General features: G+C 36.9%; 1 protein-coding gene, 3 long non-coding RNA genes and 1 pseudogene across 4 annotated transcripts in view; 2 read left to right on the top strand and 3 right to left on the bottom strand.

Annotated features, from left to right (window-relative positions):
- LOC148844873 (insulin-degrading enzyme-like 1, peroxisomal) overlaps positions 1-8,173 on the bottom strand; it is a 121,827-nt gene extending 113,654 nt beyond the window's left edge. Inside the window, exons 1-2 of the mRNA XM_088954776.1 lie at positions 8,017-8,173; positions 7,740-7,905 (exon numbers count right to left, since the gene is read on the bottom strand). Coding sequence (XP_088810902.1) covers positions 7,740-7,862 — 123 coding nt within the window. The 5' untranslated portion in view covers positions 7,863-7,905; positions 8,017-8,173. The remainder of the gene's footprint in view (positions 1-7,739; positions 7,906-8,016) is intronic.
- A 2,107-nt stretch (positions 8,174-10,280) lies between these two features.
- LOC148844872 (uncharacterized) lies at positions 10,281-11,789 on the top strand. The gene is made up of 2 exons (XR_016101710.1): positions 10,281-10,449; positions 11,378-11,789. It is a non-coding gene; the product is annotated as an uncharacterized LOC148844872 (long non-coding RNA).
- Positions 11,790-21,172: 9,383 nt separating this feature from the next.
- LOC148844871 (uncharacterized) lies at positions 21,173-23,597 on the bottom strand. The gene is made up of 3 exons (XR_016101911.1): positions 22,745-23,597; positions 22,481-22,613; positions 21,173-21,388 (listed from the first exon to the last, which is right to left on the bottom strand). It is a non-coding gene; the product is annotated as an uncharacterized LOC148844871 (long non-coding RNA).
- Positions 22,965-24,447, top strand: LOC148844870 (uncharacterized). The gene is made up of 2 exons (XR_016101912.1): positions 22,965-23,251; positions 23,389-24,447. It is a non-coding gene; the product is annotated as an uncharacterized LOC148844870 (long non-coding RNA).
- Positions 24,448-25,431: 984 nt separating this feature from the next.
- On the bottom strand, positions 25,432-26,022 carry LOC148844869 (putative disease resistance protein RGA3 pseudogene; annotated as a pseudogene).

Genomic DNA, 26,022 nt, shown 5'->3' with positions numbered 1-26,022 from the left:
ACCTTCATTCCTTCCTTACGTCAAATTTGATGCTTGTGCAAGAAATAAAGTGTTGTTTTGGGAAGATGTTTGTGTTGGAAACATTCCCCTTAGTGAAAGGTTCCCTTCTATTTATTCACTATCAAAAAATAAAAGAAAAGTGATCTCTTCAGTTTTTACTGATACTTCTTGGGACTTGGGTTTGAGGAGAGGTCTAAGAGAGTTGGAAATGGCAATGGTGGATGAATTAATTAACCTTCTAGGGTCAACCTACCTGGATCAATCTTGTTTGGACAGTAGAATTTGGAAACCTTCCCCATCCAGCGTGTTCACTTGTTCCTCCGTCTTTGATGTCCTCATTCAATCATCAAGCCCTGCAAGGAGCTTTCCTTCAAAGGAGATTTGGTGTCAGCCTGTACCCCCAAAAATTTGGGCTTTTTGTTGGGAGGTGGTTCTCCAAAAAATCAATATTCTAAATATGCTGCAAAGAAAAAGGCCGAATGTATGCCTATCACCCCATCATCAAGCCCTGCAAGGAGCTTTCCTTCAAAGGAGATTTGGTGTCAGCCTGTACCCCCAAAAATTTGGGCTTTTTGTTGGGAGGTGGTTCTCCAAAAAATCAATATTCTAAATATGCTGCAAAGAAAAAGGCCGAATGTATGCCTATCACCCCATGTTTGTAGCTTCTGCTTGGGCTCTAGTGAGACGAACACACACCTCTTCTATCTTTGGTTGCAAGTGGACATCTCCCCTAGATGTGGCAAGCCTTTTTGAGCAAGCTTTTTCAGGCAAACGAAGAGACGTAGAAAATTAATGTGGAGATCCACAAGAGCAGCTATCTTATGGTCAGTTTGGGAAGATAGGAACAATAGAATCTTTAAAAGAGTGGAGAAATCCAAGGAGGCAATTGTAGAAAGGATAATCATTAGGGAGAATGACCGAAAACCCCAAGGTCAGAATTTGTAGGCTCAAAGTACATTTGGTGTAGGTGCCAATTCACGGGTGGGTATGGGTGCATAGAGTGTGGCTTTTGGACCTTCTGAATGTTTATAGCTTTGCAGTGGGAATCAGAAATCTGCATTAGGCCTGTCCGTACTTTTCCGTAATCATTATGACTATTCAATGGTTGAAAACATTGGATTTGTTTAAAGACTTCTCAGCTGAAGACATTTATAGGAATTGGGATGTGGTGGCATCTTCAACTTCCATAAAACCTATTGTGCAGGAATTGTGGTCTCCACCGACATAACAGAGTGAAATTGAACTTCGACAGAAGTTCTAGAGGTAACCTGGGCCCTTCAGGTATAGGAGGAGTATTCAGAGATGAAAATGGCAGAATTATGGCTATGCTTTTAGGACCAATAGGAGTGGGGGACTCATTGAGAGCGGAGATGATGGCCTTGCTTCAAGGTGCAAGATATGCCAAACAATTGGGGTTACACCAAATTAAGATAGAGGGAGACTCTAAATTGTTGATTGAGTGGCTGCAATCTGGTAAGTTGTACTAACTCTAAAAAGTTATTCTTAAGTTGTATTAATGAAAGTTATTGTTTCCAATCAAAAAAAAAAGATAGAAAGAGTGATATTTTCCACAGAGATTAGTGGTCAAACTAGATTTGATTTTTTTTTTAATTTATCTTCAAAAAAAATGGTCAGACTAGAGATGAGTTGTAGGAGGACAGGTAGGTGGAAGGGAAAATAAGAGAGTTTTTTATCAAACTTGGCCTGCAACCTGAGTTTCCAAAAAGAGATGTAAGATTTGTGAGCTCTCAGGATTAAGAGTGTACAACAGAAAAAATCAAGAAGGGGGAAACCAAAGGCAGTAGAAGAAAAATAAGTGAAAATGAAAACCTCTGATGCAATATTAATTATGACAAATCTGGAGGGGAATCAGAACTTAAGAGGAAAGATTCTAGGTGAAGTAGTGTGCGAAAAGATTTTAGAGAATTGTGAAGAATGAAGATCATAAGCTAGAACGTTAGAGGCTTAGGAAGTGACAGAAAAAGGAAATCAATCAGGAACTCAAAGAAAAAACCAGATGTTTTTTTTTTTTTACCAATAACAGAATCAATATCATTAATTAAGAAGAAAATTAGTACAATTGAAGACAAAGAAGGGGAGGGAATAAACTCTCTTGGCCCTTCCCACCCCTTGTTTAGCAAGTGTATCAACAAAGGCATTTTAGGCCTTGTTTGATTTCACTTCTAAAATGTACTTCTTTTAACAAGTACTTCTTTTAAGTGCTGGGACCACACGTTATGTGGTAAAAAGTACTTATGTGTGTTTAGTAAAACGTCACCAAGAAGTACTTAAAGAAAAAGTCACCTGAGACTGGCTTTTTTTCAGCACTTCTTGGAGAAGTGCTTTTTCAAAACGTATGGGACGATTCAATCCTGCCTTATCAAAACGTATGGGATGACTCAGTCCCTAAATAATTTATTTAATATCCATTTTGCCCCTACGCGAGGGTTTTCTTCCCTCTCCTCTTCGAACACATAAAGAAGAGGGCGGCAACTCCAGTTGCAGGTCCACCGGCGACAATCAACGGTGCAAAAATACAGCCGGCAGACCTGTTGTTTTCCCTTTGTTTCTATTTTTTTTTGCTTATTTCATTCGATTTGAAGCCTTTTTCTTAGGTTTTTTAACACCTGAAAAGGCACCCTTCTCTCTGTTCGCAGATCTATGATTGGGCAAGTTTACCAACGACACCCAATCGTCCAGCCGCCGGCGAACAAAGGTGAGTTCGCCCAAACTCCTCCCCTCCATGTTTGATGTTATTTTCTTGTTTTTGTGAGTGAATATTTGTCTAGATTTGTCTATGTGATGATTCCTATGCATGAGTAGATTTTTTTGTGTTTTTTGTTATATTTTTCTTCATTTTTTATATGTATAGTTGTTATTATTATTATTATTTTTTTTAATAATCAATATTATTCATGAATATTATTTATCAATAATCAATAATAAATAACCAATATTGTTTATTATTTGTTATTATAAGTTATTATTATTATTATTTTTTATGATATTTTTACTATTATTATTTATCAATAATATTTATTATTTGTTATTATTTGTTGTTGTTTTTTGCTACTACTACTACTATTATTATTATTAATTGGGTCCACATGCCTCTCCACGTGTGGGCTCTCAAGTGTCATGATGTGGCGATTTTTCATTGAAATGTATAGTATAATATGTGAAAAGCATTGTTTATATGTACGAGTAAAGTGAGGGCTAAAATTGTCATTTGTGTCAATATAAGAACTTCTAGGGAAAGTAGCTCACCAAACATCCCCACCCCAATAAGTGCTTAAAAAACATAAAAAGTGATTTGGCAAGTAGGTCACCAAACAGCCTTAAGTGGTTGTTAAAATAAGCACTTCTAAAAACTACTTGTGCAACAAGTACTTCTTTTAACAACTACTTAATCACCAAACATAGCCTTAATCTCTTCTGATAGAAGGAGTTTTTCTTGATACTAGCAAACTTGATAAAGGAATTTGGACTTTGACTTTGACCACCTATAGTTCCTTCACTTGCACCTCTTTCTTTCAAGCTCTTCATTGGGACCCTCAACCTTCTACCACTTGTCCTATTAACACCATTTGGAAAGGTCCACTTCCACCTAAGATCAAATCTTTTTGTAGGGAGGTATATCATGATAAAAATTAGTACTTCTGAGAATTTACCCAAAAAAAAAAAAAAAAAAGAAGAAACCTTGGTGACTACTTTCTCCTATAGTTTTGTGGTTGCTATCTGAAGTCATTTTCTCTCCCTTTTTGGTTGCAGGTTGGCTCCTCTGACATATCTGAAGAGCCTATTTCACAATTCATTTTTCTCCACTTCAAATAGAAGAGAGAAGGTACCATGGAGATATACTAGGGCAGCTATTCTATGGTGTGTTTGAGAGGAGAGGAATGCCTGGTTATTCTTGGACAAAGAAAGAGGCATAGAAGAAATCATTGCCAACATCTCAATAAAGTTGGTGCATTGGGTGACGAACATGAACTTATTCTCTGATTTCACAATGGATGACATCCTTAGGAATTGGTTGCAAGTGATCCTTGACCTTCAGGTATAAGTGGAGTTTTCAGGAATGAAAATGAAATTATCTTAGACTTCTTTTCTAGATCTCTAGGGACAGGCCAGAAACTTGGGCAGCACTCATGGCTTTAAGGAGGGCAAAAGCTAGGAACATGGAAGAGATTGAAATTGAAGGGGATTAAAAAACAGTCATTGGGTGGTTAAATAAAGATCAGGAAGTAACTTGGCATTATAGATACATATTCAGGGAGTTATAAACCATCATAAAGGAATTGCAAGCAACAATGACTTGGATTCCAAGGGCTGCCAATGCTTTGGCAGATGAACTGGCAATGCAGGGGTATCAGGGACCTGTTGTATTGGGGCCAACTGGGCTAGGGGCTAATGCATTCTTGTATGGTTGTTAGCAAGGCTAACCTTTTTTGGGTTATCTTCTCTACTGTACTCACTTTTATACTGTTTAATAAAATTTAGTACCATAATGGAGATGGCAATGACAAGAATAATGTTGATGACAATAACAACTAGTCAAGCAAATGTTGTTGCTATGTTTGATGAAAGCAGCATGGGAAATCCTGGACCTTCTGGCATAGGGGGAGCATTTGGAGATGAATATGGAGGCATTGTTGCTAATATTTTTGGGACCAATTGGAGAGGGAAACTCTTAGAGGGGAACTATGTCAGCAATCTATGTGGTGCAGACAGTAATGGAAATGAAGGGGAAGCAGATATTCATTGAAGGCAACTCTCGGGTGATGATGATAAACTGGCTGCTCAAAAAGGAAAGGGTTCTTTGGAAATATAGAAATGAAATGAAGAACAAATGGTCAGAAAGGAACATCCAGTTAAGTGTACAATGGGTTTGAAGGCCTGCAAACTGTTTGGCTGACTCTCTAGTAAAACAAGGGGCCACTAGAAATCAAATATTTTATTTTTTATCAGCAAAAGGATTTCATTAATAATTAAAGATTTAAACTTAATACAACTGTTGGCAGTTTCCAATACCCATCAGTAACACCGCTTACAAGTATGCTCAGAAAAGACTTTGCCTATTAACTCCTCATTTAGCTAATGCATCTACTACTCTGTTTACAGTTCTTCTCACCCAGTTGAAGCTTGTATTCAATTTCTTTGCAATCGCATAAATCTTCCTAAATGCATGTCTGTATTTCCAAGGTGCTTCTTTGAAGTGCTTTGCCCAATGAATTACTAGCTGTGAAGCACCTTTAACTTCCAAATCTCTAAGGCCATGATGTTGTGCTAATCTCAACCCTTGTAGAACTACCATGATTTCTGCCTTGACTGGATCTCCCAAACCCGCTGGACCTGAATACATCACAACCACCAAACCTTGGTGGTCTCTAATCACTCCCCCAATACCAGCTCTTACCGGGTTACCCATAGATATACTGTTGAAGTTTATTTTTAGTTTATTTTTAGTTTATTTCCAGACAGTTACTTCCAGTCCTATCTTACCTCTTCAAAGTGGCTACTAGTTTGTGCAACTTCAGGCCTGGACCTGGTAATATCATTGACTGAAAAGATTCTGAAAGTCTCCAAGGTTTTTACCCAATGTGCAGCTCTGACTAGGACAGCTTCCAACAATTCCTCCTTTGGTATTCTCTTTTCATTGAAGATTCTATTATTTCTTTCTTCCCATATTGCCCACACCATGGCAGCTCTTACTATCGTCTACATGATCTTCCCTCTCTTTTTATTGGGCCTTAGGAAATATATGGGTTGAATAAGCTTACCACTTCTTGTGGGGGGACCCATCTACAACCAAATAGAGAACAAAAATATTCCCAAATACAAAATACAAGAGGATATGAGATTAATAAATGAGCAATGGATTCTTCACAAGCCTTACACAGAACAGACATATGAGGAGAAAGGCAAGAATTGGGCCTTCCTTTATTGTAGCAGGTTAATGTTAACCTGACCAAGGAATACTTCACAGCATAGAGCTTGAACTTTAGGTGGAATGTGGTTACACAAAAGAGCAACCCATCAGGGGAGGGGGTCCAGACCCTAACATCAGGTGAATTTTGGTCCAAGAACACAGTCTCCAAAGAAGAAAGCAAAGAAATGAGTGACTCACACTCAATGTCCCTTAACCCTCTCTTGAACCCAAAATCCCAATTAATCCCATTTTGGGAGGTTGCACCAAATTTTGGGCTTGGTTGTAAGATAATGTATAGGGGGGGGAGAGGCGGTAGGGGCTGGACTCTTGAGGGCTTGTATATCAACTGTATATTTCCGTTGATAAATAAATGAAATGTTCATGGTATGGATCAACAAAGTAACAAGTCAAGCAAACTAAAATAAAGAAGTAAAAAAATGAAGTCCACCACCTTTCATCACCCCAAACTTCATCGAAGAAAAAAAAAAAAAAAACTAGAAACACCCTAGTTATCCAACCAATCTACCCTGTTAGAATTTTGCAAGAAGAAAATATGCCTACATTTGTTTCTCTCCCCTTTTTTTGTGGGAAATATATAGCAATAGTTAACCTACCAAAAAAATTAGTTTCCTAAACAAAAATAATAAAATTTATTTTTAATCATAACAATTTAAAAATAACTAAACTATTTTAATAATGCAGCATTGTTAAAATTTTTCTTAGGTTACCCTAGGGTGCAAAAACATTCTAAAACCCATATCAATGTACAACGTCATTAAACCAAATCTGCAAAAGTACAAATACCCATAAGTAACAAATGAAATCATTCGAAAATATTAGGCTTATAAGAAATGTTTGAAAAAACCTGCAGAACTGTTTTTGAGGATAGAGACCCTAATAAATATTGAATCAATGGAACAGGCCCAATTAAGGCAAGGCATAACATTTCTTAAGTTGCATTCTGACTCCTTCAATCACAATTGAGGTAATACAGTCAAACTCAATCAATTTCAACTTTCAATCCCCTTCACACCCCCCCCCCCCATAAAAAAAAAAAAGGAAAACAACTATGAACTACCTAATCCGTATGGGGCCCTCCCAAACTTCAAACTGAATCAAAGATAGCAAAATGACTCCTTTTAGAGTAAGCATGTAGTTCAGAATACTAGCACTCCATAATAAACACATCCCCACAATAGTATTATACAAGTTTAGCATATGTATGCCATCAAACTGCTTAAACCAAGGAACAATCAAATTGGTTAACCTATCTTAGGGCCAGAGAATTATTCCATTCCCCCTCTGCCCATACACCAATATCCCCATATGCTACGCATCACGTGAAAAGGCTAAAACATGTTTAGCTATCAATTATAGCATCCCCTGTGGCAATACTGATGTGCCGTAATTCATTAGTTCGTGAATGTAGGACATTTATAATGTTCTACAACTACGTCCTAAATGACATATTTTCACTAGCTATGAACATGGTGAAAGAATCCAAGAGTATGAAAGATTTGAGAGAACAACAACGGATGCAAAAATAAAAATAAAAATCCAAGTTATTAAAAATGTGTACTAAATAGAACTGCATTTCAAGGCCAACAAACCTCAAACCACCAATCCTATAATAAAAATTGCCAAAATCAAAAGGCTGTCGAGTATCAAAATTCAATCAAATGATGAGAAAAGAAAAGGGACTTTTAATTCTCAAAGACAAAAAAGCAACAACAGTTTAATTGAGAAATCAAACTAGGAAAACCAAAAGAAAGCAAATGAGGATGACCCATTTTCTGATTACTATCAATACCTTATCGGTATCGGGGTCACTGATGAGGAGGACTTCGAGAGAGTTGCGGAGGACGATCCTCCTGTACTCTCTCTTGTCGGTGCAAGGTTTCAATATCTCCACTTCTATAATTCCGACCGCCATTTTCCCTTCACGCCTAGCTCGGTTCTTCGCCCTCTTTCTCTTTCTGAACAAAGATGACGAAGAATGCAGACTTACTGAGTCAGCGTTCGTAAATCGTAATATAACAATTAGCTTGTCAAATAAGGCAATAATCCATCAACGGTTCAACGCTCACCAGACACCGGACAAGATTAAGAACTCTATCTGATAGGTCTGAGGAGATCAGACGGATAACAACGAAACACGTCGAGTCTATCCCGCCATCCCCAATTCAAGCCGTTCATCAAAGACATAGATCCCCAGATGGCTCTCTGTGGATGAACCAAAATTTCGCCTTGCAAAGGGTAGCGAGACAATAAGAGGGTGACGTCTCCGAAGCCAAAAAAACAAGAGAGTGACGTGGTGTCACGTTAATCTGCCACATAAACTTAAGTCGAGAGATGTTTTCAATGCACGACGGGATGTGGTGTATAACTTGGGCGGGCCCGTGCCAGAGCATTTGTTAAATACTTGGGGCAAAAGAAAACAACTTCTATATTAAAAAAAATTGTTTGGATGTTTTTCTGATGTGATATGACAGTTATTCTTGTTTTAAAAAGTAAAAGAAAAGGAAAAATCTATATGAGCATTTTTTTTAGGTATATATGAGCTTGACCAACCAAAATGAAAGCACCGCTGAATGAATTTTGATAAATACCACTTGAGTGGTTGTAAGCTTCTAGTGTTTTTCGGGTAACATAGTTGCACCTACAAATATCATGTACATGAGATATTTTGCTCATTTGTGGTTGTTATATGTATTTACATGCAAAGTAATATAGAATACAATTTGTATTTGTACTCTTTTCAAATTGAGCCTTTTTTACAAATTTAGGAGAAAAATGCTGGAATTTGATTGGTGATTATCAACAACTATTGTTGGTTAATAACCACTCTAGATTTAATGGAACAAAACTCAACTTAAATGTTACTCTCAAAACATTTGGGTCGTTGTAAATTTATTTTATAGAGCATTTGAAGAAAAGATGGATACAATTTTTTTTTGTGTGGTCTTTTGGTATTTTCAAATTTTGAATGATCTTTCTTTTCGGGGTAATGAAAGATAGAAAACCAGAAAGACCTATGCCTTTAAAAGCTCAAAAAAGTCCAAAATGGCCAAAATTTTGGAAGCTTGTACTGTTTTTCTTTACCTAAAATCTTTCATTTAAATGCTCTATAGGCCATGGTAGATTAAGATAATCACCAAAAAGTCTAGATCTTTAAAAACAAGACCCCCAAAAGCTCATTATATATTTCGGCCATCTATACTATAGGAATATCTTCCTAAAAAGACTTGTCAAATGACACTTATATAAATAAAAAATAATTGATAGAAAATTAAAAAGTAATTTATTTAACTTTGGTAATGTGAGCTTGTCTCAGATTGCTAATCCTAAGTTTAAACAAAGGAGGGTTGTGTCAGGTCAATAGTGAAACATAAAACTTTAGTTGAATTCTGAGGAATATGAATCACAACTTAATTGTCATTTTTATGTTCATGCTATGGTGTTCTTTAGAAAAGATTCATCAGTTTTGGACTTTGAATCTCATACGGTTGTGTTACTACAGGCCCCTTTGCACTCCCATTCATTTTGTAATGCATTTGATGTGTGACTAGAGTTTATTTTAGTCCTGATTTCTTGAGGGCAATTTTGTCCGCAAAATTTAGTAATATAATTATTATTGGTTCTCCTTAATTTTTACCTTTTAAAAGAAATTTGTATTAAAATCCACTTTTACAACTGGTTGTAATTGATTATCTTCATAAATTTGCTTAATTTTAATTTCAAAATAATCTATAAATTTGTTATTCGTAAGATTTCACTCCGTAGCAGTAATTAGCCACACCAATTTATCTATACTTATTCGATAAGAGGCATAATTGCCTTGGTTTTGGTGTAGGTGATGAAAGTTAAAGTTGATTTATGTAATGTTGGCTTATATCTTAACCCTTTATTTGCACTTATGCTATGCACATTCACTTACATTAGTATGTATAGATGTGAAAGTGGTGATAAGAATACATCTTTCTTTTTTTTCTCTAAGGATGTGAAAGTGGTGAAGGAAAATTCTCCAAATGAATTTCACAAATTTGTTAACAACTTTCCCTTGAATTTTCTGTTTCTTTCTTGTTATCTATCAAACCAAATTATAGCCTAAATTTAACCTCCATTTCCTTTATACTTTTTATGGTCCATAACTATGTTTAATGTATGAATTTAAAAAAAAAAAAAAAAGAACAGCAACGTATCATGAAACCCTCTTAACTAATCAGTTAGAAAAGAAAAAGGGAAAAGAACTACAACCATGAGAAAGAGAGTAAAATGGTCTTCAAACTTAAGCCAAATATAGCTTTAACCTATTGCGATCTTTATAAATACCATTCTTTTCTCCTCTCTTCCTCTTTCATCATCACCGGGTGTGGTGATGGAGGTGCTTTAAAGGAAGATCTTTTATTGATTAAGGGAAAAAAAAAATGGGGAGAGGGCATTCTCTTCCCTGTGAACGACGAGAATGATGGGTTCCACCAGATATCAACAATAGATATATATTTATCATTATATCAAAGGTTCCATCTCTCATTCTTATTGTTTTAATTTTCTTTTATTTTCAATCCAATGCATGCATCTCTGTTCCTTTTCCATACACCCAACCAGATAAATCGTAGTTTTTAAGTTCATATACACATTAAAATCTGAAACTTTTGGTTGATAAATACATTTGCGGGTCAGACTGTTGAATTCAATAGTTCTTTCCAATTTCAATTGCACTTTGTTTTGATGACTGTATTGAACCGAATAATGGGTCCGGTACTGTTTTATCTGTCCAACTCTTCAATCTGCACCATTTAAAAAAACATCGACAGAAAATTGAGAGACAATGGGTCCCAAGATTGTCTACATCTAAATCAACATTGATTAAGATAACTGTAATGCATAATCTTAATTAGATGGTTTTTGCGATGTATATGATTTTGTTTTTAAAAGCAAAAACAGTTGCTCACATAAAAACAAGAGCAGTAGAAACATTGGCAAAAGCAATATAAATTTGGTGATGTTATAGTTGTTTTTATTTTTAAAATAAAAATAAAACCAAACCGACTGATGGTGCTCTATGGGTGAAAAAACAAAACCAATCATATCGTCAAACAACCGTTTAATTGGTTGATCTTGTAGAGACCGGGGAGCAAATCCTACTACCACCAAGGTTAGGGCCTTAGGGGTAACAGGCGTGGGGATGGGCTACCCCAGTGGTTGTGTGGTCCCAAGAACCCTAAAACAAGGGAAATTTTTTTAATAGTACCCTGAACTTTAGTGGTTGTATCAAGTTAGTCCCCAAATTTCTTGAATTTCCAAATTGTGTCTAATAGGTCTTTACCGTTAGTTGATTGTTAGTCAACACCATCACATGACATTAGGTTCGCATTAAATAATTTCAAAATGACAAAATTATCCTTTTATGATATTTTTTTAATCAATTTACTCATTTCGTCTTAGTGTTAAAAGAAGGAAAGGGAAAGAAGGATTATGAAACCGGACATTAATCAACTATTGAAGCTCCCACTCTACTGTTCAAGCTCCCCTGTTCAGCGATCAATTATAACCAGACAATCAACTGGAACTAGATGAAGAATTATACTACTCAAGGCTCAAGGCTTCCTCTATTACAATGAAGCTCGTTGAAAAGTCTCTGGATAGAAACGGGTCTGCTCAACTCTTGAATTGGTTTATGGAAGTGACAGATAAAGAAACTATATGACACCTGATAGGCATTTCTATCATTTCACTTAATTGTCATGTCTTTCATTTTTGTCATTTCACCTATTAGACACAATTTAAAAGTTCAGGGTACAGCAAAAGACATATTTTGAAGTTTGGAAATTGACTCTACTCAATTTTTTCTCACAAAGCAAGCACCTTTCCATTGATTCAAGAACCCATAAGATCTCTTGAAAATTATACACTAGATTTTAAATTTTATATAATCCGTGAGGAAATATATTAGAGCTGACCCCTTAATGATGTGTTACCCAATGTTCCACCTACCGGAATTGGTGGATCATGAAATGCCACATCAAATAACCTTATATGTGGGTCATACATACCAAGCAAATGTGGTGTATGTGATTACCCATGTTACAAATAGGTTTGTGAACAATTTGAACTCACATGATGAAGGTTAATAAAACGGCATTTCACACTCTTATGGACTGGATGGGTTAGGTAAATCCATCAAGAATGAACAAGCCTATTATTTTTTGAGCTTGGACATAATTCTAGGCTGGTGGGCTCAAGTTCGTATCTAAAACACTAGGCCTGACTTTTTTGGGCTAGGCCAACCCTAGTCCAGTCTGCCCAATAATATTTTATATAATTAATAATTAATTATATATAATAGAAAATATATTTTATATTTTTATTTGTTTCTCTTCTCTTTTCTTGGACCATAGTGGGATTTTTCATAAAATTTGGGTTTTTAAGTAGTTTAATATAAATAAATCAATTTTGTTGTTTGAGTAAAAAAATAAAAATTTCTTTTTGACCAAATTCCATGTCAAGCTTTGGGCTTTCTATGAGCATTAGGCTTGAGCTCAAGATCTAGGTCTAATGGTCAGGTTGGGCTCAAGCTTTGGGCCTGAACACGTCTAATTCCATACGAATAAGGTATGCACCCCATATGGGCCCATGTTTACAAAACACTAGCATATTCACTCTTGACAAGTTGCTTAGCCCACTCCTTGTTTCTAGCCTAGTTGCACTCTGGACTTTGACACCACCATTGTAAAAAAGTAATATATCGACCATGATATCAGAAAAGGCATGATACTATAAAAACTTACATTATCATAAAAAGAGGTGACCAATCAAGTGGTGTTGGGTGCTTAGATTGGTCAAAGCTCTTTTGGAACCATGTTTATCTGGTATCATAGATTTTTCCCATCTCATTATCTTTTCTTCTCCCTTTTCTTTTGAACCTCTTGAAATTTTATAAAATTTTTGTGTATATTGCTTAAACCTCCCATTCAGTTTTAGATTATTGCTAAAACCTTCCCTGAAGTTTCGTAATTGCAATCACCTCTCTTGAACTTTCTAACACAGTTGCCAATAGACTCCTTATATTAGAATTCTCTAAAAAGAGGCACGAAGTCCCACATTCGCAAGCAGTTATTATTGAGGCTGATTTCTACACAAAAAAAGCCATAAAAACTTTATGAAAACAAGAAAAAAAAATTTAAGTTGTACCTTTACCTTTCAATGATTATATGAAGGGAAATTTTGACAAATAAATCAATTTCAGAAAACAGATAGAAGGGTTTGGGGTAGATATTCCCAGGCAGAGAAACTTGGAAAATAAACATTCTGGTCAAAGTAACTACATTAGTATTTTGAACATTTTTATGTCTTGTTTTGGAGGATAATAACAGAGGGGGGCCTACTTGCAACTATGCCAGAAAATTCAGGGGAGATGATTGCAATTACCAAACTTCAGGGAGGTTTCAGCAATTTACCCTTTTTTTTTTTTGAAATTTTAACAAAAAAAAAAAATCAAACATGGGCCTATTTAACCCAAACCAAATTCAGTTTTCCTGACTGAATCTCATCACTCCCTTATAGAACATGGCCATCTTTTAATTCCAATCCATGCATCACATCACATGGGTCCACATCATCTTATACTCTCTTTTCCCTTTCTTTTCCAATCCCTCAAATTTTTATTGTTTTTTTTTGTAATTTTTAGGAAAACAAAAAAAAAATCAAATATATAGCTATTTGGGCTCACCCACAATCAATTTAATTTCCTTCTTATTATAAATCCGGATCTGATCAACTCCCTTGTTGGCTTGTTGCATCTTTTTTACACCATCATATGGGTAGATCTTTTCCAACATAATTTACTTCAAAAAGGAAAGAAGAATATAAAGCATTTAAACCCATTCACCATTGCTTTCCTGTTACAGGTAGAGGACCAAGAGTTAATTAGCAAACACAGCATCAACCACAACCATCTGATCTAAAAGTATGGGTAATGCCAGGGTGACTGGTATTATTCATATTCTCATATTGGCATTAGCCATGGCCCAGCCATCTCTTGGCAGCTTCTATTTGGGTAAAAGAGTAGTGAGCGTGAAAAATGGGTTAAATGTTCCACTGAGGATCCAATGCTGGTCCAAGGACAACGACATTGGCCTGCACTGGCTTCGTCCCAACCAAAAAATTTCTTGGAGCTTCATGGACGATGTCTTCGCTGGCACCAAATTCTATTGTTTTGTGGCGTATGGGAAGAAATACCTAAGGTCGGGCAGCTACAAGGTATACGACTCTCGGAACGACGGTGATATCAGGCATCCAGCCTGCTACCGTACATGCGCATGGATGGTGGCCAGAAGTGGCCTCTACGCATGGGACGCTCATGAGAAGAGGTGGCAACTCGAAAGGGGTTGGCCCAGAAACAGGCCCACACTCTTTCCAACATACCATAGATGAGTTGATTGTCACGTATGGATGGCTGGGTTTGAGAAATAGAGTCCGGATCGATCTGCTGCACTTAACCATTTGAGCTAAGTTAACCATTATCAAAATTCACAGGATGGTTTTGATTGATTAAATTATAAAACATGTGTGTGTGCGGGTATGATACAGGAATGTCTCACAGTTTAAAGTTTCACCAATCAAAACCATCCCATAAATTTTGATGAATTCTCATTGGTTAATGTACAACTTAGCACAAATCAAGTGAGATCACATCTCGGTCCCATAAGGGGCCGCCCCACAATGACTCACAGCACATCTCAGTTGTGTATTGGGAACATCTTCTGATGATGATGACATCATCGATTCTGGTATTATTATCGGGAGATGTACTCAATACACGGCGGCAATGTGCTGTGAGACGTTGTGGGGCGGAGATGTGAACTCAAATCAAGTGTAGAAGATCGGAAAAATCAATGGTTGTGGAGATTTATGGATATATGAATTGCTGTGTTACCCTTTTATTTTACCTTGTAGCACATCTATCATTGCTTATTTATTGTAATGGGCACCTAAATGCAAGTGCCAATACTTGCCTCGGGTTTTGGAGTTCACATCAGCACACCACAATGCCCCACATCACATCTCGACCTTGTATTGGGAACATCTCCCAATGATGTTTCATCATCTCCCATATTTATTATCGGGAAGTATTCTCAATACAAGGTCGGAATGTGCTATGGAGCATTATGGGGCGTGAACTCTGGTTTTTGTGCAGGCACCACATAACAGGGGAGTTCACATCAGTGCCCCACTGAGTGCACCCCACACTTGCCCCATGCCCAATCCAATTGTTTATTGGGAACATCTCCTAATGCATGCTGAGATGTGCATGTGTCTAGGCCTGTAAATGAAGCGAATTTGAATTGAATTAGGCCATGTTCGAACTCGATTCCGATTACATAATAAGTGATTCAAATTCGATTTGAATTCCGTCAGATATTCAAAAATCCCAACTGGATACGATTTCAATTAAAATGTCGAATATTTGATTATAACTAATTTTGTAGAGAAAACTATAAATCTAAAAACCAAAATAAAGAGGAGAAACAACAATCGCATGTAAACAAAAACAAAAAACTCAAAAAATAAAATCATCACTTGTTAACAATGAAAAAAAAAGCCTCAAAAAATTTAAAACAAGAAAGAAATTAGACAAAAAACCCAAACTCCAAAAGATAGAAGAAATAGGAGATAGAGAATGAGACAGAGAGAACAAAAAGGAAGAGCAAGAAATCTTGGATGATGGCCCCAAGCGACAGAAGTTGAAGTTTAATCTTCAGAAGCCCTTTGGTCTTTGATAGAAGCTAGTTCTTCTTACTTTCTCTCTAAATTTTTTCATCCTAAGCGCCAAAATGAAAGGTGTTGAAGAAATTTTTTCCAAAGTATTTGGTTCCATTTATGTTTATTGAATAAATGTTTTGTACTTGTGTCGCTGCAAAACCGAGAAAAGCAATTAATGAGGGCATTTATGACACATGGGCACCCTTAGGCACTACATTAGTAAAGTGCCAGTAAAAGCCTACTCGTTTCAGGAAGCTCCAAAATGAAGCTTCCTAAAATGGGAGAGGCGCACAAAAATCGATGTTTGCAAACATCAATATGTACAAATCTAATTAATGAGGCCTTTGCTGATGGGGCACCTATGTGGCACTATTTACTCAATAAACGTAACCGGATTCATCCTAAGTGTGAGAAAGGAAAAGATGGAGAGGGAGGAGAAAGAGGGGTGAAGAGATATATAGAAAAGAAGGGTTTTGGTATCTCGGTAAACGAAAAAGTTGAAAAAGTTAAAAGGCTTTTGATATCTTGGTAAACGAATCGAGAACAACTTTTATTTGTCTTTTGTAGTAAGTAGATACAAGTGACACTTTGGGTCGTGTGTAAAATGTGTACTACAAGAGAGAAGATGTGGGGAAGAGAGAGGAAGAGAGGAGAGACAGGAGAAAATCCTTTTGAGAAACCCTAGGTCAAGGTTGTATAATCATTTTTTCTCCCCTTAGGGAAGAGTTGCTCTCATTTTTTATAGAGATAAGCCATGGCTATAAGGAGAAGGACTTAAAAGGAGACTTTCCTGTTAGGAAAGGAGATTTTTCCTTTATGTTTGACTATTAAGGGAGCATTATTGGGGTTTTGCCACGTGTCCAATGAGATTCTTCGAAGATAGGGCTTCCTTTCCCTTAAGGATTCTCTACATACACTATTTCTTTTTGTGACCCTTTTACGCTGACATGGCGTGGGTGGCATCGTTATTTGCATTGCTTGCCTTTAGTAGGCCTACGGGGCATCTTGTCATTCGCAAAATTTATAGACACACGTGTTTCTAATATTTATTACCGATCTACAATAGTTCTATACCTGTATAGGCCAAAGCTCATCGCAATCTGTTTCGCGTATGAATTCATCACAAATTTGCAATGAACTCATCGCAAACGCGCGATGGGTTATGGATTCATCGTAGGCATCCGTGTAGTATTAGTTTAGCACCCTTTGTACTCTGATGGTCTTAGTGACCACTATGTACCTACATTAGCCCCATTGCTTATTGGTAAGTGAAAACTTACTAATTAGCATTTTTGTCATCGTGTTTACTTTGGAGTTTCGTGATGGGGCAATGATGAACAAGATTTGTAGATGTTGTAGTATCCTAATCTTTTCGCGTTAGGTCTGGTGATCGTTCCTGCTCTTGATGAGATGCTTTGCAAACTTTGTGTACAGAAAAATTTGTTTGGGTATATTGATAGCACCTCTACTTATTGACGAGCGTGAACTTGTCAATAAGCACTGTGATATTCAACTTAGTAATGTCCTTGGATGGGAATTGGTAGTTTTCATTCTGTGGTTCAGCCCCCTATCTTTTTGACAGGGTGTCATGTCGACTCATACTTGTTTTATGGGTCATTTCAATCATGTACATGGTGTTTTAAAGATGTAAGTGATGGTAAAATCATAGGAGCATTTTATAAGGTATAACTTGATTCTTCCTGTACTTTAACACCATTGTTTCTTGATAGAAGTCATGGTATCAAAAAACAAGTGAAATGGATAGTTGGCTACTTTAATGTTCAGCCCCCTGTGTCTTGATAGAATGTCTTCTATCAATAAACACTTAAGTGAGATTTACTAAGTGTGGTATCTTTGTTGTTCCCCTGTGTGAGTGGGGAGGGGGGGGGTGCATGGGGGTATCGAGAAACACTTAAGAAAGTTGAGGTCACATTTGAGTGGGCATTTTGGTGACCCTAACTTACTTGAATAGAAGAGGCAAAGATTTTGGACCGTTAATTTTTTGTTAATATTTGGATGGCTGATAAAGAAAATTAGATGACACTCGAAGGGCATTTGTGTCTTTTTCAAATACCACTTAACGACTGGTTAACAGTAAGTTAACAACAGGTTCTGGATTGTCACGCTTTAAAAGTTCGAGTATTGAATTATCGCATTTTAAAATTTAGAGAACAAAGTGACACTAAGCCCAAATTACAAGATATTAATCGGAAATTTTAAATGAAATGTTTAGGTTCAATATAACACCACGGTATTATGTTAACTCTCATTCGATGGTCAAATACAGAAATAAATGTTTTCTAATGATTGGTTTATTATTACACATATAGATTGACATATTGATGCAGATCCAATGATTTTTGAAGCATAGAACAAAAAAAAAAAAAAAAGCAATTGTTTTGAAAATAGTACTTATAAATATTTGATGGTGTATATTCATCTTTGCTAATATGTGATGCACTAGAGTATGTCCCTACATTGCCATGTAGGATGCCAACTAAGAATCATGTCATTGGATTGTTTCTTCAAACAGTCTCAACTAAAAAACTAAACATTTAACCTCAAAATGCCAGCAGCATTTCAAAGAGAAACAACAATTGTTCCTTTTGTTTCTTAATAGACACTGTAATGCTGCTTCCATTTAAGGATCAAAATTTTGATGTGATACACCCCGTTTTAAGTGTTTCTCGATCTTTTGTATTTCGAAGTACTGTAATATTTATTGTTCCTTTTGAATGAAGCACTGTAATGCTTTTTTGTATTGATACACTTCTGCCCAAACACAAGGTATACTTGAACTTTGCTTCCATAGAAGGGGTAATGGTATGGAAACCCACCATCTTGATTATTAGGAATTTTGGGTCATGATGGTAAAGGGATTATCCACAGCCATTTCCCATGTTTTATATCCTTAGTTGTGTGTGCTTATAGGATCTTGTGCCTACAGTTTTCAGCCTGTTCTGTTTCTCTGTTTTTCCTTTTCCTCTTCATATATTTTCTTTATCAGAAATAAAAATAAACAACAACATTATTGTTTGAAACTTTTCTACCCTTGCAAAAAAAAAAAGTTAAAAACTACTACCATAGTACCATGTGTGCTCGAATTTGGGATAAACGAAATGCATTCTGATATCGGTCAGAGTCTTCCATTTTTTAATCTGTTAGTGAAGGGCGCATATAGGAATTTTCTCTTAAATGGGACAAGAACAATGATTCTCCAAGGGTTATGGTTTTGTTTTTTTGAAACAAAATCAATTGTCACGTTACTAGAAGCAATTTTTTTGGTAACTCTGTTGTTGCAATTGTTTTTCTTTACTATGAAAAAACAAAATCATATATCGACTAATAGCCGCTGGGGGTGTTCGACAATCTGAATGGTTTTGTTTTCTCAAACACTAACAATTGCTACTTAAAGCACATATTTACCTCTCCAACTAAGGCAGATAAGGTATCCTCTAAATTGGCATGGGTTTAGTTTCCCACCAGTTAAGGCAACCTTGTTTCATTTTTTTGGAAATAAGGCAACCTCAAACCTCGTATTGTTTTATTATCATTTTGCCCATGACTCTGTTATTTCACTGTATAATGGGTAATTGGGTGAAATCTGTTGAGTTTATAATACGTGAGACATATTTAAACCAATTTTGTGACAAAAGCTTTCTTGTTTGCCCATTTTAATTCTTGCATGGAAATAAGCTCAGCTCAAGTGATATTAAGCCTTGAGGCATGCATGAAAAAAGCCGAAAAAAGTGATTTCAGGTGTTGAATGGAAGGGTAGAAAAAATGAGCCAAAATAAGTAATAAACAGCATATCACCTTCTGTGTGCCAAATATTCTGTCAATTAGAGGGAAAACATGAGAAGCAGTTGGGAACCCCTTCCCTCCTTTCTTTTCTCACCTGGGCAATTAGAAGGAAAATACATGAGACTCGCATATTTTACAGTGGGGCTCATGAATTAATTACTAGCGGGGAACCTCATTATTGGTTTCACAGCCAGCCAAACAGTCATCGTGTTCAGCTAATCCAAATAAGACTTCACTCTTCCCTCCTTTCTTTTCTCACCTGGGCAATTAGAAGGAAAATACATGAGACTCGCATATTTTACAGTGGGGCTCATGAATTAATTACTAGCGGGGAACCTCATTATTGATTTCACAGCCAGCCAAACAGTCATCGTGTTCAGCTAATCCAAATAAGACTTCACTCTTCCCTCCTTTCTTTTCTCACCTAGGCAATTAGAAGGAAAATACATGAGACTCGCATATTTTACAGACTCGCATATTTTACAGTGGGGCTCATGAATTAATTACTAGCGGGGAACCTCATTATTGGTTTCACAGCCAGCCAAACAGTCATCGTGTTCAGCTAATCCAAATAAGACTTCACTCTTCCCATCCCACAACTAGTCATTAATTAGTTGAAATTCCAACTGATTGGCAGGCTTGAGAAATCAAAGCTGTGAAAACTGTATAGTGGAAATCACTAAAATAATTCATCTGTCTCTCGTGTTTACCAACACCCTTTACTAGAGGATGACGGTTTGACCTTAGAGACTTTAACTCTTACTGGATGCTTCATTTCGATAGCCTGTTCTGTCTACAGGGCTCTCCCTGTTTTATATCGCACTTGCTGAAGTGTCAAAATTTTAGTATCAAGAGTTTTTGCCACGTGGCATAAGTTGATGGAATTAACTCCCCAATTAAGCCTCTACCCCAGCTAGATGTGGAAAAGCGTCTCACGTTCTCCTCCGTGAGAGCTCTTGGTCTTAAATCATTGTAATGGTAGAATTCTCCAATTAGCAAAGTGAGAAATAATACCTAGTCTGTAGGATCCAAAGCCAGTTGCCTACTTCCAGGTGTTAATAATGGAAGAGTAGAAACAAGGGCCTAAATTAACAGTTGCACTAATCACCTTCTATGTGTCAAACAGGCCATCAAACCTGAGAAGCAGTTAGAACCAATATCTAACTTTAAGTTCAGCCCTCATCTGGGCAATGAAGGGGGAAGAGAAAAACAATACTCCACAACAAATAATTAAGGATTTGAAGGTTCAGTGATCTCATGATCCCCTTTATTTTCTGCCTAATTAGACTCTTGAGATGCACTTAACTTCAACAGGAAAAAAAATAGATTAAAAAGAATTGCTTTTCTCATGATCAAGGAAGACAACCAGATCGAAACAATATTGAAGACTGAAAAAAAAAATCTTTTTGCTTCATAAAAAGCTAAATAAGAAACTTTATTAAATTAAGGCAAAAAATCTGTCCTGAGTGTCAGCTGTACCACTCAACCAAGGCAGGATACATGGTGGGTGTTTATGGATTGCCAAGATGGTCAGCTACCTTCTTTTCTATTGTTTTTCTTCGCAGAAGTGGAAGCACCAACAGGTAAACCGTAAACATCAGTTGCTACAGCAGGCACCGGAAAATTGCCCCTTTTTTTTATCAAAATCCAAATTACCACTCTTACATGCACGCATGTCACAAGTAGGTTTTCTCTATTTTATTACATAAAAACTCAATGAATAGAGCACAATTATCTGAGATACAAGGAAATTCAAAAAAACCAAAGTAAGGAAACATTCAAATTAACAGGACAAGAAAAAGGCACAGTTGCTGAACATGATGAAGAAGACTGGCATTCTTTCTCTCAACCTTGGATAGTCACTGCTGAATGAAACCCGGAATGTAGTCTCTGTAAATTGAAAGATGTTCAGAATTCTCTTTCTTGTCATGAACCGACACATCTTAATAAGCCAAAAATGGATAGAATTGTAACATGATCACCCCAAGAAGAGCAGTATCTTGACTAAAAATGGAAACATAAAGGAAATGTTCCTTCGAAAATAAGCCAAATATAACATTAGTTGTTCAGGACTATTGTGGAATTAATCTTCAATGCATTGGTAGTCATGTGTAAGACCCAATAATACAGTTACCTCTGTCCCTTAAAATTACATTATAGGGCTGTTGACCAAAGATAATTAATTAACATTGGTGCAGATAACTAATTAACAGGGTATGGATTGTGATCTGTGGCTTGTAGACACTGTGGATATATTTAAATAGACAGTTACCTCTGTCCAGAAGCTTTTCATTTTGTGCTAAAACTAGCATTCAGAAGTAATATAAAAATTAGTTTTCATCAAATCTTTTTAAAATGCTCAGCAGCCTGCTTATTTCCCGGATTTCTTTTTCTTCTTCTTTCTTTTTTTTTTTTTTTTTTGATCTTTATTGCTCTGAATTCACAATGTAATTTTTGGGTACACAAATGAACAACCAGAAATTATGATCAAATTTCACCAGAGTTACCAGATTATAGTATTTAAATCTATTCACTAGACTTTTCTTTTCCTAAATCACAGAAAGACCAAACATTAGTGCAGAGAACTGATAAACAGAGAAAACATTATTTGTGCGCTCATCTAGTATCTAAATCCATTAAAGGAATTTAAAATAGTTTTAGGTTATGAAAACTATAAAATTCAATCGATTCGGGAGAAATTTTTTCATTGGATTTTTGTCCTGGGTGTAAAATTTAAATGCATGATTCAAATGTCAAGAGCAAGATCTCAAACTCAAACAAAGGACATAGCGAACCAATAAGTAGGAGATAAAGGAAAAAAGAAAATCTATAATTTAGGATTTTATTTAAAATATTTGTATATTCCGAGGATTAACGAAAAAAAAAATGCACAAGGATGTCCCATATCCTCATTTGTAATTTTTTCTTAACACAGAGCTATGGTATATAAAAAGAAAAATAAATAGAGAAAAAGTTTAAAACCTTGGAATATATTATGTGTCACAGTGTCAGATGTTCTGTAAAGAAAAAAGCCCTCAGGCTCAGGCATTGAAGTAGTTGGAAGGCCTCAACAAATAATGGAAGCAGCTCAATAAGGTCTGCCCTTCAATAAATCCTGCTATAGATGAATCGAAACAAAAAGAGAAGCCAACGTATTCAAATTCTTAAAAGAGCAAAGTAAAAGAATGTACAAGTCCAATGAATTGATTATGATAAGATAAGAGAAGGTTTTGCATCACGACGAACCTGAACAAAGAAAAAGAGAGGGTTGTGTTATGGATGAAAGCTACGGTAGAGCATCAATCGGAAAAATCCCTTAATTTCATGTAGTATCATATTATCGTAATATCCGGGACATGAGATGTTTTTGGCCAATCTTGACCAGTCTCCCTTGAGCATCGTTCCGTTAAACAGGAACAACCATTCAAGCGCTTCATTCCTTCCGGTAGAGATGCCAGCTTAGGGAGACGATAGAGTCTGAGATGTTGAAGAGATGTGAGGTTTCCATGGATATCCCCAATTTTGAGATAGTGAAGTAATGGGAGGCTTTGAAGCCCCTCGAGTAGACTTGAAGGATTATTGGAGGGACAGTTAGAAATACGAAGGTGTCGGAGAGATTGGAGGTTTTCCAGTCGCAGCTCCTCCAATTTTGGAAGCCTTTCAATACTTAGCTCTTTCAAGGCAGTAAGACCTTGAATTCCCTCCAACGAAAGAAGCTCTTGGCATTTTTCAATCTGTAGCTTCTCAAGGACGGTGAGATATTGCAAACCTTGTAATTGAGACAAACTCGAACAATCTGTAATAACAAGTTGTTGGAGAGAAATCAAGCCTCTCATCTCTTGTGGTAGCCTCTGTAATTTTGAAAGTCTTCTGATGTCTAATATTTTCAGGGCAGTAAGAGCTTGGATTCCGTCCAACGAAAGAAGCACTGGACAATCTGCAATATATAGGTTCTCAAGGGTGGTGAGGTAATGCAAGCCTCGTAATTGAGACAAAGTCGAGCAATCTCCAATTTGAAGCGTTCGGAGAGAAATGAAGCCTGGCATTGCCTCCTCATGGTCATGGTCATTCTCTGGTGGAGAAGTAGTGGTGTTGTTGAACAAGTATTGAGGATGAATATGATGAGAGGAAGTTGATGATGGGGTTGTGGCCATCTGAAATTGATTTTCAATCGTACTCCTCCCCTCGGCCTTGGCGTTGCTCATCATCAGCCCCACTGGCCGATTCTAATAGTTGGATATTACATCCACGCGGTTCCATTTCTTCAATAGTTGTTCTAGGACAAGGAATGGTTTTCAATTTAGGGCAGTCCCATATTACCAAAAAGGAAAGGCGAAGGAAGGATATTGAAGAAAGGTGGAGATTTGGTGACTCTGCTACTGCTGCCTTTGTTGCTTCTCCTTTTACATCATCACCATTCTCATTAATGTCTCCTGCTCCTACTCCTTCAGCCGATAATAAAATAGCAGTAGATGACCATTCGTCCAAATTAGGCATGCCCCAGAGATAGAGTTTCTTTAATGATGGGAATAGTTTGGGGATGACGTTGATGCTGATGATGATGCTTCGAATTCTCCTCCTAATTGACCTTCTTGACCATTTGATATATTAACAATAATCTTCTTCAGGGCTGTCGATTGAGATAGTTCAAAAATCTCAAGGAAAGGGAGTGGACCAAACAACTCTAGAGATTTGCATCTGTTACATTTGGATAATGTAAGTTGAACTAGACTCTGAATAAGGAAGGAGGAATTTGTGATCGAAGAAGGAAACAACTTGATCCCTCCATATCCATTTATCGCCAACTCTTTAAGATTAGGATGTGGGTGTAATCCTTCTAACACCTTTTCTTGGTGTCGTGCTTTTATTATTGCATCTGCATCGTCATCGTACTGATCATCATTTTTCCACCATAATGTCAAAGAAGTAAGGTATGGTTTGTCCTTAAAGTTTGCTTGCTCCACATCCCAGTCATCTCTGACATTTTCAAGTCCTCTAATCCATAAATAATCGCTGAGGTGTTTGAGGCCATGCAACTCCCATAGTGTTGCGCATGGAGTTCCCTCCTCATCCTCACCCACACCCACAGGGAAATACGTCAAACTTTCTCAACATGGTTAGTTTTCCAAAAAATCTTTTGGAAATTTTTTAACACCCCAACACCCGTGGAGATCCAATGTGTGCAAATTCTGCAGTTTGATAATAGAAGCAGGAAGTTGTGTAATACTCTGACACCAAGAGAGGTCAATATGTCTTAGGCTACTCATGTTTCCAATATCTTCGGGCAATTCTTCTAGATTCCAACACTCATTGAATTTTAGGGTCTGCAAATTTTGGAGAGTAAAAATGGAGGGGAGTGTTGTAATATCATTAATTGTTGGAAGAGAGATCCAAGTAGCTCAAGTGCTTCAATTTTCCTATGGATCTTTGCAACTCCTTAATCCTTCAACACCCGTAAGCAACTGAAATTTGAAGTTATTGTAGTGACAGATGCGGCTGATAACACCTCCTCATAATAATGATGATAAGATAGAGAAAATAGCGTCCGCACTTTCTTAAGTTTAGACAAGCATTGACTACTACTAGTGTTAGTTTCGGTGGAAGAGAAGTGGACTGCCGTTGACCCTCCATAACCCCATAACTCCCATCCTCCCCAACTAACTGTGCAAGGTCATGGACTAGATCATGCATTTTACAGATTATCCTGCCTCGAAAATTTTTCTCAACATCTTGAAAGAAGGACCTCCGTACTAAATCATTGAAATATTGCTCGCCTATATCCTCCTGGACCTCCTCCATACCCACCACCACCCCTGTAGATGTCGTACTTTGGATATTATCAATGAACCCCTGCGCCATCCATAATTGGATCAACGTCTCCTTCTTTATCTCATAATCCTTTGGAAACAAGGAACAACGCGCAAAGCATTGTCTCAGTTGGGATGGCAGATGATATAGCTCAACTTCAATGCTTTCATAATTCGGTTATTCTCATCCTCTTCGTCCTCTCTTATTTTCCAAATTTTACTATCTCCCACCTGCACCCATTCCCTCTCACTTCTCTTAAACCGCAGTGTACCCCCAAGAGTCCTTGCTGCTAGTGGCACCCCTTCACACTTCTTTACAATTTCATTTCCAATCTTTATAATCTCTGGATGCTTCTTTTCTTCTCCTTGTTCAAATGCCCATTTCTTGAACAAAGACCAACACTCCCCCTCACTCAACCCTGCCAACTGGTATGATTGCTGGTTCCCAGCTGTACGCATGATGGATTCCACCCTTTTGCTTCGGGTTGTTACTATGATCTTACTTCCCACCATACAACCACAACCCACCAACAAAACTTTCAACCTATCCCACTTCCCTTGATCCTCATTCCACACGTCGTCCAACACCAATAAGTATCTCTTTCCATCCAATTCTGATCGAAGGCGAGCTTGCAATTGATCCAAATCTAAGTTGGGACACTCTGCATTGGTGGCACTTCTTATAATTTTCTGCCAGCTTCTTAACATCAAACTCAT

The sequence above is a fragment of the Nelumbo lutea genome, chromosome 7 (assembly GCF_056320005.1).
Source record: "Nelumbo lutea isolate HS-2025 chromosome 7, American lotus-T2T, whole genome shotgun sequence".
NCBI classification, from domain to species: Eukaryota; Viridiplantae; Streptophyta; class Magnoliopsida; order Proteales; family Nelumbonaceae; genus Nelumbo; species Nelumbo lutea.
This window is presented reverse-complemented; position numbering and strand designations above follow the sequence as displayed.